Below are 19133 nucleotides of genomic sequence, written 5' to 3'. Positions count from 1 at the left end.
TAAAAGCTTGAGCAACTATAAATCTACAAAAACCAGCAAAGTTTTGCTGGTTTTTTGTCCAGCTGATTTTCAAGCAAAATTTTAGCAATATAAATGCTGGAAACGATCAGCAAACTCACTGCCGGAAATCAGTAATCTTAGAGTCCTGGAAATTGACCATTATTTTCAAAAAGCACCGAAACTATTTGGATTCTAGATTTATTTTATTTTTGAATAATTCTCAAGTTAGGTGTCAATCGAATTTTTGGGTGCTCATTTTTCTAAGGTGTATTTTATTGACATATTAAAATAAAACGATATCCGTCTGGCAGCGGGATGGCGTTGTGTGTCAAGCCTCGAATATATCAGCCATCGCCTGACCCTTGATTTGATCGCTTCATCTCTGGAATGTGGAGGAAATAATGACTATTCCGCTCTGTTTAAACGTATTTGTAAGAGGCCTCAACAAGTAGTTGTGGAAAAACTGACAAATGTATGAAATTTGTTAGAACATCACATTTTATTGTTGCATATATTTATGTAACTAAAAATATTTGGCTTTTCTGCATAGCAAAATATAAAATTCAATGGATGTTTGTGACGATTTGGAATTAAAATTTGATTATATTTTTGTTCTGTGTGACCTTTTTCTTAAGCGATTTGAAGGAAAATTCATTCAAATTGCTTTGTCATCTCAAAAATATGAAATCGGTTAGATCATTTATCAAATCTTCAACATATTTAAGTAGAAGAGAATATGAAATTGCCTTCAACGAAGAGGAACAGCGATGAACATTCATTTTTAACACTAGGATTACGGAATATTTGTTATATTTTAAATCAAGAATCATCTTTCTTAAAGAACACAAGTAATTGTGGCTCTTGCAAAAAAAAAGTAAGAGAAGGTTTCTGATTGTTATTGTTCTGCATTCTGTAGAGTATAGGAATTTCAAAGCAAAATAAACCATAAAAACCTAGTAATAAAACTTCAATTTCATTTCAACCACAAGTCAAAACGTATTGCAGCCTTCGTAAATGTTGCTGGATAAGTTAAGGTCTTTAATATTGAAAATTCAATAAAGATCTTTAGTGATGCCAGAAATTAGGTATTATGAGGCGTCTATTGATTTTTGTATTGAGTTTTTTTTTTAAACATTCTGACTCTGAAACTAAAACTTCTAATCCAAATCTGAAACGGGATTTATATTCAAAATATTAAACTTATTAAAAAGAGTTTTTGTTTGTTATGGAATACTTTCGTTTAGTAATTAGGACCGGCTAACTTACCTTCCAATTAACCTACTTTTCATATTTGAACCACGGCAACACTAAAACTAAAGCTCATAGATAAAAATTAACAGTTAACTCGAGTTCTGGATGTTAAATTCCTTCAAAATTATGTTTTGTTTTTTAGAAACTATGAACCATTTTCCATGGTATATCAATATCACGAACGCGTCAAAAAGACGGGCTACCATATAGATAGGTAAACTACACTTAAATCCTTTACTAAGAAGCTTGAGAAAAAAACATAGTACTAGATAATAATCGTCTTATTAAAATAGGATTCAACAGTTTAAAACATTTCTCCTAGAAACTCAGGATTTTTTTTAAGATTTCTCCTAGAAACTCATGATTTTTTTAATTTGCCAAATGAAATTTCCAACCCGTCCTAATGATGGGTTCCGTAAACCTAGTGTCAACGCCAAGGGATTGCAGTGGAAAGAGAATTCTTTGCATTTGGAATGGTAATGATCAAAATTCCAACTGCTTAACAAATCGTAACAATTAGCACATTTTCACTCTCTCTGAGCACCGGTGTCTCTCATTTTAACTAAAACCTTCTAGTTCTCTCTAACAAATTGCAACAAATTATAACAAATTCGATCATTGGCTGCAAAATTTGTTTGATCATTGACGATGATTCTCCGTTTATCTCAGTCCCCTGATCAACGCTCATTAGGAATGGTCCTGATCCAAAAAATCAATTAATTTTTTTTTTGCTGGAAATGGAATGAAATCTTAGTATGTATGATCTAAATTTGACGGCAAGGATAGACCGATTCTTCTCGTGATGCCAATAATTATAAGAGTCGTTGGAAAATAGCCTTATTTTTTTTTTTAAATATGTTGATTTTAAACGAACCCAAACACTTATAGGATCTCAATAAAACTTGCTGTTTCCTCGAAGAGATTCCTTTTTCTTAAATCAAAGCGTACATCTTTAGAAGATATGGTTGTTAGCATCTTACAAATGCTGAAATCACCTACCCATAGAAAGTGTACAATGTATGCCGTGACCGGGATTCGATCTCATGCCCGCTGGCTTTGAAGATTTGAAGGCTATCCTCCTCGCCACGGGCTGCGGCTGTAAATTTACATTCTCTTGTTTTACCTGTTTAACACGTACCATCTATCTTTGAGCAATAAAAACTGTATTTACATAAGTTTTTTTGTGATCTATATGCTGTTTTTGTGCGATGGGAACATAAAACTTCTGCAATTGTACATGGAACATAATGCATCTCAATCGTAATAGTCGGCTTCACGTCCTGAAATGGCTTTCCAAACCTTTTTTACTTGTTAACTTAAATGCATCACAACTAATTCATCCTTTAAGGAAGTCGAATGAAAAATGTTTATTTTTTCACTGAAGAGACGGTTTTTGATGGTAAAAATCCAAATTCTAAGCATTCTAAAATGAAGTCTGAGTGAGTTGAACTTTTGCACAGGTCAGTTTAAGACCAAACAAAAAAATGAATAATATTCGAGAATATAATTGCCACTTATTTTTCCTTCTTATTGTTTTCAATATACATATTGTTCAAACACTCTTTTAAATATGAAATAACATAAAATACAGAACATTTTTTTAACTTATTTCAAAGACAGTTGGGCTCTACAATAACTATTCAAACGGTAGATATTTATATTTGGGCAGTAAAACTGCATCTTATAAGTAATATTTAGAGAATTTTCAACCTTGTACGTTAAGGTCAATGCTATTTTCTGGTCATTTTCTTACCAATGAATCTCAAACTACTGCTGACTTATGAGATGGCGTTTTAAACGAAATGGTTGAAAATTTGTTTAAAGGGTGATACGGTCAAAATTTGGCCAATATCAACTTGACGAATTTCTTTCAATTTTGCATTTAAAAAACCTGAACACCTCTCATTTTGAAGGTGTGTGTGTGTAGAATGTTGCTCCTATTTTGATTTTGGAATTCATTCTTCAATTGTCAAAATGCCGTCCAAGGAAGAAGAGCAGCGTATCAAAATTTTGCCCACGTATCGCGAAAATCCGAGCTACTCGCACGCAAAGCTGGCAAAATCGCTGAAAGTTGCCAAATCAACCGTTACAAATGTAATTAAAGTGTTTGGGGAACGTTTGTCGACAGCCAGGAAGTCTGGATCGGGGAGGAATCGAAAGCCGCTGAGACGACAAAGAGAGTTGCTGGTAGTTTCAAGCGAAACCCTAACCTCTCTCTCTCTGAGATGCCGCAAATAAGCTGGGTGTATCGTCTACAACCGTGCATCGAGCTAAAAAACGAGCGTACTATCGACTTACAAGAAGGTAATGACTCCAAATCGCGATGATAAACAAAATGAAACTGAAAACAAAATGAAAAATAAACAAACATGAAACTGTAAAAGTTCGCGAAGAAATATCTGGTTTGGCAAGCCATATGTACCTGTGGCTTGAAAAACAGCACTTGCATAGCTTCCGGGACTGTCAACCAAAAAATTTACGTGAAAGAGTGTTTGAATAAACGTCTGCTGCCTTTCCTGAAGAAACACGGTTGTTCCGTACTGTTTTGGCCGGATTTGGCATCTTGCCATTACGGTAAAAAGGCCATGGAGTAGTACGCCGCCAATAACGTGCAGGTGGTTCCCAAGGACAAGAACCCTTCCAACACGCCAGAGCTCCGCTCAATTGAGAAATACAGGGCTATTGTCAAGCGGAACCTAAAGAAGACCAAAAAAAACTGCTAAGGATGAGCAGCAGTTCAAGGCAAACTGGCTTTCTGCGGTGAAGAAGGTGGACAAGGTGGCTGTACAAAATCTGATGGCAGGGGTTAAGCGTAAGGCCCGGCATTTCGGATTTGGAAAAGCGGAAGCCTAACTGAATATTTTTCCTGAATTTTATACTAATTAAACATGAAAAAGAAATTTAATTTGATTTTTTAAATAAACGATTTCACCGATTTACACGCGTTTTCCCTTGACCAAATTTTGACCGTATCACCCTTTAATACGACGAATCGTACCAAAATTTTCAAAAGATACTAGATACCGGATTATCTCAATGCCTCTCAAATGCTTCCTAATTATTTTACACTATGAATAACACTATTAGTTTTTGAGCCATTTAATTCTTAAGCCTCTCTTAAGTTTTTAATTCTTAAGCATCTGCGGTGAATTTTCGGATAGAAAAATTATCCGTAAATTAACGATTAACTGGTCATACATTGCTGAAAATACCTTAAAAACAATTATTTTTGATCGGTTGAATATGTTCGTAATACCACTATGGTTTAACATTTTTTGGAAGTCATTTCATAGGCGATCAAGCTAAATCTAATCCATTTGGAAAATTCGGCTGAAGCAGTTTCAAAAACGTTCCTGAAATGCAATTTCACTCCTAGAATCGGAATTCAGGACGCTGATTTCTTCATAAAAAAATATGTTTTTGTAAAATACTCACCAAAAAATGCCGATTCCTTCCCGAATAGAAAAATACTGTTACCAAACAGTTACTACAATAGTTATACAATCATTTGGAACAGCGTAAAAAAACTTTTAAAAAACATTAACTGACATCGTAAAAAACATTCCACTTAATGTGAAGTCCAAAACGACGGTCTGTTGAATATGGCGTTAAGTTATGTTACTGTTTAAAACTGTTAAAACGATTGTATGGAGGAACTGTTCTGCAAACAATTGAGATAACGTCCAAAAACCGCTCGTGGAAAACGTATTTTGGTCATCAAACTGTTTTCACTACAGTTATTCTTAGAGTTCTCTTGTAACTGAACACTGGCTGTAAAAGTTCTGAAACGATTTGACAAAACGTACCTTCCGAAGGTATGCCTACGCTTATTGGAATCATACGTGAATGTGGCACGCACACATGTGCAAATTTTAATACAGGGTTTTCGGATCTTTTGATGAAAATATTTTGGTTTGAATTTAATTATTTATTAAATATTTATACATTTAGTTCACTTACAAAATCATCCATCAAGAATTGGATATCAGAGTTGTTGTCAGGGATCGACAACAACGATCCCATCCGGCCACATGCACAGCGAATGGGTGCTTTCATTATTTCGGCGCTACCGGAATCCTTCCTTCCTTTCCTCTACCAGGAAGAGGTATTTCCGAAACACGGGCGGAACGTTGACGTAGCTGCTGGTCAATAAATCCATCCATCGTTCGATGTTCCTTCCAGCGTAGTTATGTTCCTCCCAGCATAACATTGCTCCTCCAGCTCCAGTTGCTAAAATAAAGGAAACCTTCTTCGTACATTCGAATAAATTCTAATGTTAATGAAATTTACCTTTTGCGCTGATGTCCCCCAGTGGGTCCTAAAAGTCTGTCCGTCCGCCGGACCACAATCGTAGAGGAATTGTTGCTGCTGGAACTTAAGAAGGTTGAACGAGTTGAAGTTGAACGCGAAAAACGAAACATCTTGTTTTTTTTCGTATTCTTCTTCTATTTCAGTTGACAGCACTCGGCAGTGATGCCAACTAGACTAAATTTTCAAAATTGTACCATTATAAGATTAAAATGTGAAAATTAAAAAAGATTTATTGGCTTAGATCGAATGCTTTTAGACCTACTTACTGACTTAATGACTTTAAGAAATTTTTAATGATTGACATGGTTAAATGAAAGGTTGGTTTAGACAACTATAAGAAAAATAAAAAAAAAATATCTAAAGATTCTGCAATTTTTCTAATGAAAGACCTCAAATTCAGATGAATTGGAGCAGTTCGTCATGAACTTGAAATCTGTCGGGTACCGAATTCAGTTATAAGAGAAAACACATCTTACCTGTCGGCCACTTATGGGATTCGAACCCAAAACTTTTCTTGCCGATACCGGGAATCGAGCCCAGTACGCCTGGCATACCAAAACCAGACTCGCGCCAGCCTATCCGCTAGACCACATCGGCGCTACACGCATCACGTGCACTATATGTCATCGGCCTAAATCAAGAGCTGAAATTTGTTAAGTATAATGATAGTAGAAAAAATTAAATTATTTCCATAATTGTGTACTGAGTTTGTACAAAACCAATTGGCATCTCTGACCGGGCATTTCGTTGATTTTGACGAGCGGGTATGACAAGTATGACACAAGGGATGGACGGGTTGTTTTACGGTTAGAGTTCAGTTTTACGTTTAAAGAAAAATTAAAGAAAATCGTTCAAATCATTCTATCACCTTTTCAGATACCATCGCACGTGTTCACATGAACGTTCATATTTCGTTGTTATCGTTGGCGAAGTAAAGTTTAGAAGAACAGCTACGTTTACAGATACAATCACTATTTCTGAAACCGTAGATGTATCGTAGAGACTGTTTGAGATATGGTTTTTTAGTATGCGGGTTGCTATTAATCTGTTAAATAAATTTTTAGGAAAGATTCTATTTATAAGACGAGACATTGACTTCAATTGTATTTTCTAGTTATCAAGGTATTAAAACTCATTTTAAAGTGAATTTGCAGTTCTGTTTTAGTTTTTCTTGATACTTCCATTTGAAAGAAAAGTATTCACACTTTCTTTGGGACTGATGAAAAAAGTAAAGTTCAAGAGTCTACGTCTTATTAAGACAACATTGCTGGAATAAGCTATAATGCGGGAACGTAGAAAGGACGACCATTTTTAAGGAAATAAGTCGTTTATGCGGTGCTGATTCTCCAGCAGGACCAAATCTATTAAATGCCATAACCTAATATTTATTAAATCTGGTATTTACTCTCATCAAGCCAGATTCCTTGCCTTAAATTTCACGAACCGCTTAAGATAAGGTTGCCAGGTTGCCCTGTTTTATCCGGGTTTGTCCGACTATTTAATACAAAATTTGGAAACAGTCCGCCCGGCCCAGTAGCCCGGATTTTGCCCGGATCTATTTACTTTATTTGCAAATCCAACAAAAAAAACCAATTGTGCAAAAAAATGTGATTTTATTTTTGCCTTCATAACTAAATTTTTTGAGCAAGTTTCTTAAAAATAATCATGGAAAGTTTTTTGGAAGCCTAAAGTACGATTTAATATCTGTCGATGACTTTTGATGAAAAACATTTTTTTACTTGCTTTTTGTTGAATAATTTCTGGTTTTTGTCAAAATTTGCCCTAATATGGCCCGGATTTTTGGTCGTCAATTTTGGAATCAATTGCACGGATTTTGCCAGGTTTATATAAAATTTCCCGGATTTGCCGACCCGGGTACCCGCAGAAAAAATTCTGGCAACCTTAGCTTAGTAGACTGCGATAAAGAAAGAAGATACGTCAATGAACACGCAAATTGTGTGGCCAATGGTTGAAATTCTGTTAAATTGTGTCAAATTGTGCGGAAAAATGAGTAAATTTAATTCAAAATGAGAGAAACCAGTCCTCAGATAGAGATAAATTGGGCTAATTGTTGAAAATTGTGCAGTAATTGTGGATTTCCGATCACTACCATTCCAAATAGAATTCTCTCTGCATTACTATCCAAAACAGATAGCTTAAAATCGATTTATATGTACTTGTTACAAACTATGCTTGCAAAATCAAACTTTGATCTCATCAAGCGAACATACAGGCATTTGATTGCGTAAGTCTTCCAATTCCCTAGCAGACTACTCCAAAAATCGCGAGACCATCCGAAGCTAGGCTATTGATCTGATCTCAGATGGTCAAACCGGAATCTAGTTTTATGCCTTAGTCATGTGCGTTGGAAACTCTATATTTCTCTTCTCTGATTTAAGAGTAGATAGCGACATGGGCTGAATTGGTGAGTGTGTATTTTAAATGTTCAATTTGAGTTTTGCTCGGACTGGAAAATCTAAGAACGCATTCAAATCCAACTGAATAGCCCGGTAATCGTCAATTTTGTTCACGGCAAGATATCTTAATATCATCGGCGTAGATCAATACGTGCATCCAAAAGCGATTCGGGTAACCTGTTCATCAACTCTAGAAAAAGTAGAGGTCCCAGATGACTTCCTTGAGGTACTCCTGAAGATGCTAGATACATGTTTCATATCAAGCCGATCAGACTCTGCCCGTCAGATAAGACTCTAACAAATCAAAATATTTACTCGAATACCCGTTATTGATTAAACCTTCAATACTTCATTAACACCAGCTGCATCAAATGCTTTCGACATGCCACGACTCTGAGTCATAACTTGCTGCGTATTTGTTTTCATCTGGTGGCCAACCAGTTAGTTGAGCACTAACTGCTGTCATCTTCATTTAGAAAAAAATGCTTTTACAGCACTTAGTGCACAACCGGTGCGCCACTAGGGTGAACACAAAAAAGCAATTAGAGATTTGAACCATATCCCTTAAATTGAGAGCTACCACTGAGCTACAATAGTTTCTTAAATACAAACTTGTTATTCAAAATATCAATGAACGGTACGGTATGTACGGTATAAAAAAAATCCAAATTGGTATCATATGGTACTTTAAAGTTGAAGAATTAATAATTGAAAAGCTCATTGTCTTCTGCATACACAACAAAGGCACATAAAATGCACAAATGTTTCTAAACTGCCTGTTATTAACTTTAAATGTGTTTACAGTGTTCTAAACCATATTCAAAATGGAAAATATTTGCAATTTACTCGGGAACCATTCACTTACTATATGTGAATTTTGAATGGTGCCTTTTGAATGATTATGTGTCTTAATATTATTTGTGATACGTATATTAGACTTAAAGCCTTACAAACTTCTTTTTAAAATATGCAATGCATCTAATAATATCCAATGTGTAAGTCTAATCTTCAAAAATCAAATAAATAGTTCCAACAAGTTGTAACAATCAACATCCAAGAACGTCCGACGAATGCATTCTAATCAGATGACTAGCACGCTAAATGGGCTGAATGCAATCCCCCTTAATTCCTTTTGCCTAAACACCCACCACTTAACGATTGTCGTCGGTTCGGTCGTCTGTCCGTTAGTCCGTCATCAACATCATCATCATTGCCAGCCAGACACGTTTATCGCCTCGCAGATCCGGACGAAGAGCACAGAAAAGTGCATGCCGCCACGTCCTCTTCTAAGTCCTATTAGATTGGACGTGTGTGCTGTGCTGTTAGCGTTAGAGTTGCTGCTAGCAGCTAACTTATGGCAGTTAGGCGAGTGAGAACCACCATCCTAGAAAGAGAGTCAAGAGTGTGAATCGTGGATGTTTTGGGAAATCTTCAGCAGTAGCGTCGTTTTCCTCCTGGTTCGCCTCTCTCACTCATCCCACCCTCTGACTGAGTTGTGGTGGCTGGTGGGTTCCGTTCCACCGACCGATCATCACAAACGACGACGCGACGGTTTCGGTGTGAATCATTCGTCCTCGGCTCCTCGGTTCCTCGGCGCTGCTGGTTCTCACTGTGTTTTCGATTGTTTCCCACTTTGGACACAAAACAGCCGGCAGTTACGTTCGAGGACGGTGTGTATCGTATCGAAAGATTCGGAACGGAACGGAATTCGGAACTCTTGGTTGTAGCAGATTGTCGCGTAGTTTCCTGACGATTTCCGGTTGGATATTTTTGTCGAGGAGACTGTTTATCGGTAATTTTGGGACATCGGCAGGGCTTTTCTAGTGATTGAAGGTGTTTGGCTAGTGAGTTTGGTGTCACATATGGTGAACAGCTGGCATCGGCCCAGATCCAGATGGAACGTCTCATTTGAACAAACGGGCTTTGTTTGAAACGTGTGACAGGTGGTATTAGTCGTATCAAGTGCAGCTGGAACCATATTGTACTTGGATCAATTGCTACAAACGTGCTACTTGCCACTGCGAATCGATTAGAAGAACGGAAGTGAGTTTGGGGTAAAGCCATTGTTGTTTCTCGGTGTTCTTTTGTCGTCTGTGTGTGTCACATTCAATGGAGACCGTAACCCCGCATATCAGTCCTGTAACGTTGCTGTGTTTAGTGTAAGCTTCCTATAAGCCACAGCTTCCGGAGACAAGTTCCTCGCATTCCCTCCCGGCTTCCTTCCTTCCTTCCTTGCTTGGGTATCAAAACGTTCGGCGGCGCTGGGCGGTCGGCACAAAGAACAATACGCGCAAGCCCGGTTTTGCCCAAAACAGAGACGAAGAAAATGTCAAACGTCATCTCCGACTCGCGGAACAATTTCAGCGAACCAGCCGAACAACAGCAATGTGCAACTGCGACGCATTGAGATACTGCCATATGGTAGGTGTTTTTCGACAACTACCTTCGCCAAATAACATCAAGCAATGCCTTCCTCCTAAGACTTTTTCTTCCTTAGCATGTCCTCGGAGTATTGCCTACTAGAACTGAGAATTCAAAATAATAATTCATCTGATCTGATGATTTGTTGGTAGTGTGGATAATATGGACAAAAATGTTTAAAAAAAACTTATCAAATTAACTGAACGTTACATGGCAAAATTTCGGCATCTTTTTGTAGAAGTAATAGAAAGCTTCAGAAAGAGAAAAATCTTGTTCTTCGATTTGGACAAAATTTAAATACCAGATTTTTATTATTGTTACCTCTATTAACCACATATTAATAATTTAATCTATGCTTTTTTATAGCTGAAACAAAATTGTATCACTTTGGTAGCGTCTGTGAGTAAAACTTCGTGGTAATGTTGTTATTTATTTTGAAGGAATATTTCAATCATTCCACGCACATTCAAAAATTTATAAAAAATTTCATATATTTTCATCAAGTATTCCAGTATTCGTGTATCTGTGGCCATTTTTTATTTTCAATTTTTAGCACAACTTGCATTGCAACTATGCATTAGAGAGCTCCAAATTTGCTTCTGAAATTTAAAACCTTTGAAATGTCAAACAGGTCAAAATTAATCTTAGGCCTAGTATAAGGTTCCATGCTAAATTTGAGCCAGATCGGACCACGAAAATGGATCGTTCAACGAGCTTGAAGTTTGTATGAAATTTTGAGACGTTTTCTCCCGTTCAAAGCCTCATTGTCTCATGAAAAAACGTGCAAAAACGCGATTGAAATTTCAGCTCTATTTCCAACTTTTTTCTGAACTTATACAAATACTTTTTTTATCATTTTAAAAGCTCTTATAGTTTCTGTTTTTCACAAAAAAGTTAAGTTATACCGTGATTTGAGGAATACGTTCCTCTTCGTTTATAAAAAAGTTTAATTGAGTACAGGGCCGTAGGAAGAACTGACTGATGGAGGGGGTTTTGGTGACCTATTTTTGCTCAAACAATGCATGAATGACAAAAATTTTTAAAAAATACTTTTTCATTATTCATTTTTAAGTTCTTTTACATAAATAGTTTCTCGTGTTAAATTGAAGCTTTTGAAAATACATTCTAAAATCTTTCAAATGATGATTAGGATTTACATAAAGAATCCTTTTGTGACAAAAAAAAGAAACTTACTTTCATCGATGATTGAATTCTTAGAATTTGCATCTGGTGATTTTGGCTTGCCCGCACGTATCCGGGCCGGTCAAATCCCGGCTATTTTAGTAAAATCCTGGCAGAATTCTAACACTCTATTTCCAAATTTTCAAACGAAAACCCGGACAATATTCGCGAAAATTTGTCAAAAAACTAGAAACTTTTAACTAAAATCAAGAAAAAAAAAACATTTGAATCATTATTTATTCATCGAAAATCATAACCAGATTTTGAATCGTATTTCAGGCTTCGAAAAAAAATCGTTTATGTTAATTTTTATAAATGTAGCTTGAAAAATTTCATGTTTTGTTTGATTTTCCAAAAAAAATGTGAATGAATCTGGACAAAATCAGGATATTTAAAAAAAGGGCAACCAGGCCAGGCCATACCTTTCCAATGTTTTTTTATTAATATTCGGGATAATCCGGGTAAAACAAGATAATCTGGCCAGCTTAATTTTGTTTATTGAACTTTAACTTACAACAAGTTTTCTTTAGAAAGCCTTCAACTTCGAATGAAAAAAAAAATCTAAAAATAAATCCATTTTTCAAAATTAAAAGTAAAAGATAAAAATTTTGCAATTTCTTTAAGAGAGTAAACTTCATTAATAATTTTTATTTAAAAATAAATTGCTGTGGATGGCTTTTTTAAAATAAATTTTTCTTTACACAAAACTTGCAAAATGAACTCTAATTCTACTTAATTTTGTCTTTTTCGGCTGAATTGTGCAAACGAACTGACTTTGGTTAATGTTAAATTGCGATCTCATGCAATTAAAATTCTTTGCCGAAAAAGTCATCTGGATAATTTTATTTTGATTGGAACTTATTGACGGGCTGAATCTGAATTATGAATTTGAATTCAATATTTGAATTTTCAATCTGTTTTGGAGTTTCAAAACGTTTTCTAAAATAGACATAAACACGGTTTCTGAATTTCGAAATATGAGCCAAGAATTGAAATCAGTTCCAGAGCCCTCAATCATGGATTCATAATTGTAATTCTGATATTTTGGGTTTCGATAATTATTCATTAGTTCAATTATTTTTTTATACATAATCCGACTTTCAAATCTAAATAAAATAGAACGAATGATGATTCTATTTCGCCGTTTTAATTTTGCATAAAATAAAGTCCATGAATTTCGAATCTGAATATATCTAAGATTGAAACAAAACCTCAGAATGATTTTTAAATTTTTATTCAAATTCATATTCAAAAATATTAACTAAATGTAAAAAATGCGTTTATGTTTCGAAAATCATTATTTAAAATTTGAAGGAAATGTTAAACAAAATTTAAACGAAGATTTCGAACACAGCTAGCTATTTATTTCAATTTTTAATTATGATTCGAACCGAAAATCAAGAATCCTAAACTGGATACACAATCAAAAAAATGAAAACACAAATACAATTCCGATTTTTACTATAAGGAACCAGAGTCTCTGAAGTGAGTTTGATCTTATTTAAAATTTAGAACTCAAAAATTAATTACTACCAATAAGTGAAATTTTCTTAAATTGTAGCTGAGTTCTGAACTTGGGATTAGTTTTCAAGGTGTAGTGAGGTGAAATCAGTTTTAAGTCAAGATTATTACTGTCAAATAACCTTAATCCATCATCCATCATGATTGAAAATTAAAAAAAATGTGTAGAGTAGAACACCTCGCTTGTTTGATGGACCTCCATGGATGGTTTAACCCCCAAATTAGTACCTACCGAAATGTGTTGGTGAAAATTTCTCTGAATAAAACACTCAAGGATCCTCGCCCACCCTCTATTTAAGTGTTCTTTCAGTTAAAATTCATCTTAAGAGAATTTTTTGATAAAATTAGCATTTCCATAGAATTTTCTCCAGTGTGACATTCTTGCGTAAAAATATCAACATAAAGACAACTACCTTCATGAAAATTTCGTACAAGTTCAGAACAAATAGTGGTAAGAATAAGGGTTAGCGGATGTGTACTAAAACTTTAGAACATAGCTTTTGCTTTGAAAAATAGAGCTATTCAACAAGCAGAATCTGTAGTTTTCTTAAGTAAATTAAAATAAAACGATCAGAAAATTGAAAATTACGGCTGAAACAGCCACGATTTCAGCGGTGCGTGTGGTGGGCGTAAAAACGATCGGAAAGCGTTTTAGGTCATGCATGACAAGCTTTAAAAACGCAGATTGAAATGTTCGTTTGTTGGGCAATTTCATTTGGTCTAGCAAGCAAGAAACAGTTTGTTCACCCGAAAAAAGGGTTTTACCAAATAAAATCAGCTGCTTTTAAATCATATTTAAGATTTTTAAGAATAAAAAATGTTTTTTTGAAACTTCAAAACAAAAATCTTTCAAAATTATTAAAATATTATTCCAAGTCGGGCCAATTGGGAATTCTTCCACTATTCCCGGTAATCTGGAATGTTTGCTATTCGATTTGTGCAATTTCATGTAAGCCGAATCATTCCATACAACACAAAGAATATAAAAAAAAGAATTATCACTTCTATTTTAGTTTATCCATGGTGAAAATACCCATTCGAATTGTTTTGAAATGCAATATTGCCAATTTGATAAATTTGCTGCAGCATGCTTAGAAAATAAAGCAATTGTTTGAAGATTTGTCGAGCAATTGCTTCAGATTTGAGCTTTATTCATACCAAACTAGCTTGTTCTAAAAGGAAAAGATTCTGTCTGAGAAAACAGCTGTCAAAACAAACTTAATTCATAGCAACCGAAGCAATTGCTTCAAGTGACTACTCGACTGATCGATTTAGTTATGCAAAAGCAATTGCTAGGTTTTTTTCAAAGTATACTTGATTGTGTTTTTATTCGAAAGTTAACACTTAAAGAGACCGTTTCCAGCACAAAAGTGAAAATGGCCCAAAAGTCACATGAGACAATTTTGCTTGGAACGGCAGTTTTGCTCTGGAGTATCGAGTTTTCTAATAAACCCAACCGATCTGCAATAACTTGTTAGATATCAAAGTTATGGTCTACACAAATTTGCACGGTCGGACTATTTGATGAAAATGATCAAACTTTAGCTAAAGTTGTAATTGGGTTAGTCTTTCAAAAATATTTCAACTAAATGTCCACAAAGCAGGTTCCACTCAGCTGTTTCCAAATCAGCTCACAAGATAAACAACAGTTGATTTGGGGTCATTTTTGAGTTTCTCAAACCCTGGGATCTAAAAAGCTTCGTTTTTGTTTTTTTCAAAACACATCAATGATTTTTTGTAGAATTTTTCAGAAACATTTACATGAGTAAATTTGTACTTTTAGGTTTGCACAAGAAAATTGAATATTTTGACTAAAAAATCAATAGCATTTTTGTTTCTTCTATGGAACCGAACGCAAGGTTTTTGTGCCAATTTATAAATTCTCTAAAGGAAATTTTCAGCTGAAAAACTTTGTAGAAGACCATTACTTCGTATCTTATTAGCCCAAAAAGTTATAAGATGTTGAATGGGGGCTTGTCTTTTGGCATTGAAAAACAATAAATTAAATTAATATCACTGCTGGAGCTTCGTGAAGTTTTGCATGATAAATAGACGTGTAATACCTCGCTAGGTACCCAGCAGTGTTGTCAATTGAATTTATTGTTTTTCGTTGCATTAAAACAAGCCCCTATTCAACACCTATTAACTTTTTGTTTAATAAGAGACGAAGTTACGGTCTCCGACAAAGTTGTTCAGTGGAAATTTCCTATAGAGAATTTATAAATTCACAAAAACGATAAGCAGGCCTGGTTCCATAGAAGAAACAAATATTTAGTTGATTTTTCAGTACAAAGTATAAAATTTACCCAGACAAACATAAAAGTTCAAATTTACTCGTGTAAACGTTACTTAAAAACTTACTCATTGGTGAGTTTTGAACTAAAACGAAGCTTTTTAGACCCCATGAATTGAGAAGTTCAAAAATAACTCCAAATCGACTCAGTCTAATGAAACAAGGAATGAAGTGCAACTTTTATTATGAAATTTTATCCACCCCACCCTGAGATAATCGATAAACGAGATTTTAAATTTTAAGTACAGTTTTTGGAAATTATTCCAACTTTAAGCTGAGTTTTAACCATATAAAGCTAACATGTGCATTTTATAAAAAAAAAAAGGAAAAAGGTTTTGTTATTGAATATGTTATAGTTTTTTTTCTAATCCACTAGATTACAAAATCTTATTTTGTTGCATTGTAGAGCTTTTGTCAGAATAAGATTTTTCACTTACATTGTCATCCAACTAAGGTGCAAATTGAGATTTATCCCTAAAAATTGCACTTAAACACCTAATCAGAACGTAAATGTAAAAAAACATACAAGAAGGATCTGATCTACTCTGATCAAAAGATGCCGGAAACTGTATATCCAGCAACGACAACAGGAAGGAAACTTTAATTAAATTAGAACCACAGAAACCGAACCGGATTTCCCTCAAATAGATCCAGGAACACCAGGAACTGAAGAAAACACCCCTGAAGTACCTAGTATCACTCACATGACATCCAAAAGCCATCAGTCGCCGTCCATGTGGATTGGGAATTCAATTGGCGATTTCGAAGCTAATTTTTGACAGCTCGTGTGTGTGCAAGAAAATGTAAACAAACGGGTGGAAATACTTGCTTCTAATAAATCATTATTTTCTTTGATTTGGTAAGGATTTTCATAAAATGACGGGTACAGATTTGAAGTAGAAGGTTCAGAGATTATTGTGAGCTATAGAAGAAAATGTGTATGTGCCGTGAAGCATCGCAAATCGACATCAAAAAAGGTCAATTTTTTACTACTACAAAAACTATTCTGAGTATTTCACATATTTTTGAATGAAAACTCGAGAAAAATGCACATTTTCAATTGCAGTTTGTTAAAAGAGTAGTCAATTAACGTTCCTTTGAAATTTGGAAAAAACCCAACAATTGGTAAGGTAGAATTTTTTATTCGAAAAAACATAATTTTTTGCTATTTTCTATTAGGTTTCCTTCTGCAGCTGCATACAATCAGGCGTAATAATTTTAAAGCTGGAAGGCGGATTTGGATATTTTTGATGGTGGTTGACATGAAAAAAAAAATATATCCTTGGATTACTAAACAATTCAAGTTTACTTAAATGCTTTTCAATTGCCATCGTTCATGGGTTATAAAATGTTTTGTATTTTTATCGGACCTCATGATCTCATTTTTTGGGAAATTTTATTGAAAATTATATTTATACAACCACTAGCCGTGGAAAGTTTTTAATTAAAACTTAACATTTTCTACTGTCTTAGGCTGAAACTATTTAAAATTTTATATAACGTATTTATTAAATGTTCTTTTATACAGACCAACGAGAAGCGCATAAAGTTTAATATAAAGATATGATAAAAAATAGAGATTATTAGAAAAAATTAAAATTTAAGAAAATGGACGAAAAGATTGATTTACATGGGGGCCGTTCAGATACCACGTGGACAGAAAAATGAGATTTTTGACCCCCTCCTTCCCCTCCGTGGCCAAGCGTGGACATTTTCCAACCCCTACCTGCCTCCCCGGATGTCCACTTGGACAGATTTGAAATTGTTTTTTTTAATCTAATTTGTAATAATTATAATTATTATTAATTTCAAAATTATTATATTTATAGCTTGCTTTCAAGTGGCTACTAGTTGCTTAAACTTAATTTGGAAAGCTTTGCAATTTTAAGATTTTGATTAAAACATCTTAATATTTATTCACCTTTAGAACATATTTTGAAAGTAAGTATGTCCACGTGGACATTTCCTAAACCCCTACCCCCCTCTCCGTGGACATTTCCATACCCCCTCCTCCCCCTAAGTTATCCAGGTGGTATCTGAACGGCCCCATGTTAGTTTTCTCTGACCGACTGACTATTTTAAAACTCATCTATCAGATAGAATTGACTCTCCTATCAGGCTAATTTATTTAAATTTACTTGAAAACAAACTCCAATTTTTCAAAAGAGTGTTTTTTTCAAAATCATTTGGATTTATGAAAACTTAACTCGAAGCAATGTAAAGTTGTCTATAATTTATCGTTCACCCAGAATGTTGCTCACGCAACATCGTACTACCCCAGATGGCAGCAGCGCAGCTTCGAAAGAGCGGATTATCAAAGTTTAATTTCGCCTTTCCGTCCGATTTGCGTCCGAGTCGAGAGTTAGAGAGAGAGAGAGAGAGTTTGTTGGGTTCTCGCACGCTCAAACCTCAGCTTTCCTGTGAGTCGACGACGGAAGGACAAGAAGGACACACCATCCATCCATCATTTGCTTTCGATCTCCTATGTGTCTGCTGCTGATGCTGCTGCCTCTCGCTATCGATGTTTGAAATGTGTTGCCTGTTCGCTTATCTGCCGCTTGCTTCTCGTGTATGTTTGCTGCTGGTGCTTGCGGGTGGGTGTTAGAAAATGTTTCCGGGTGTTTCCAAAAAAAATATGTTCGATGTATGTTTTTCGAAACGGTCAAGAATTCAAATCGACAAATATAAATGTCTAAAATCTAGTAAGAGACACCACCAAATTTATTCGACAATGTTTAGCCCTTTTCAATTATTGGTACATTTTTGGTTATCTCTCCAACCCCAAACGAAATTGCAACATCGTTTACCGGATTGATTTACTGGGATAGTTCGCAAAAAAAAAATTCCCTCAATTTCAGTATCGAACACCTGTTGCTTTCAACTCGAGGCTACGGTGCTACGGGATCGGATCGAACCGATTCGTTTCAGGTGGAACACTTAAATTTCTATTTGATATTAAAATTACTTACATTTTTTTATGTTGTTTGAAAGACCAAACTAAACTTCATTCCAAAAAAAAACTTGGTTAAAGATCATGGTTTGAGGTTTAAGCTTTGACTCTGCTAATCCTATGAATAGATTTTTTTCAAATTGAATTGTTTATTGCAAATCGTCACATATATTTTTATTGACAAACCACAACTGTTTTAACACTAATCCGCTCTTGAGTGTCAATAAGACACTATTGGAAGTTTGCCGGATTGTAACTTAATTCGGGTGCATCAAAATAAAATTTCTCCGGGGACTCTCAATGAATTTTCGAAATCTTTGATTTTGCATCATTTTTTTATGGACACACCCTGAAAGCCCAGGAAAATAAACTGTCTAACCAGACCTTGAGCGTTTATTTGACACTCCTCGCTTAATACCAATATATGTATCTCTCTTTTTTATCAACCGATTTTTACAAAATGTACAGTTTTGGAAACTTCCTCAGATATCGTAAAGTAGTGTTCATTGTAGATTGTATAAGCATCCAGTTTAGATTGGAATTGTATAAACATCATGTTGTAGCTAAACCAAGTTATATTTTACCGTTTATGGTTTGTATAGTTCATTATATACGATAACATTTTGTGAGCCGTACAGAAAGATCAATAAAGTTGTTTTGAATCGCAGTAGAAGCACTGATAAGCTGATGTAACTCTGGGCTCGCTTTCCATCAACCATCATTTCAATAGTTAGTGAATATACCGTTGATAGTGATGGCGCTAGTAGAATAGGAAATGCTCACACAG

General features: G+C 34.9%; 1 protein-coding gene across 13 annotated transcripts in view; it reads left to right on the top strand.

Annotated features, from left to right (window-relative positions):
* The window catches only part of LOC129751837 (protein alan shepard), an 873165-nt gene that overhangs the window by 643288 nt on the left and 210744 nt on the right, over window positions 1–19133 (top strand). The window contains exon 1 of one of the 13 annotated variants that reach the window (XM_055747589.1): window positions 10104–10400. The exons of the other annotated variants lie outside the window; for them this stretch is intronic. Coding sequence (XP_055603564.1) covers window positions 10365–10400 — 36 coding nt within the window. The 5' untranslated portion in view covers window positions 10104–10364. Of the gene's footprint in view, window positions 1–10103; window positions 10401–19133 lie in introns of those variants that run through there. 13 annotated transcript variants of the gene reach the window in all.

This window comes from Uranotaenia lowii, chromosome 3, assembly GCF_029784155.1.
Source record: "Uranotaenia lowii strain MFRU-FL chromosome 3, ASM2978415v1, whole genome shotgun sequence".
Classification (NCBI taxonomy): Eukaryota; Metazoa; Arthropoda; class Insecta; order Diptera; family Culicidae; genus Uranotaenia; species Uranotaenia lowii.
The sequence above is the reverse complement of the archived record's forward strand: the minus strand, read 5'-3'. Positions and strand labels throughout refer to the sequence as shown.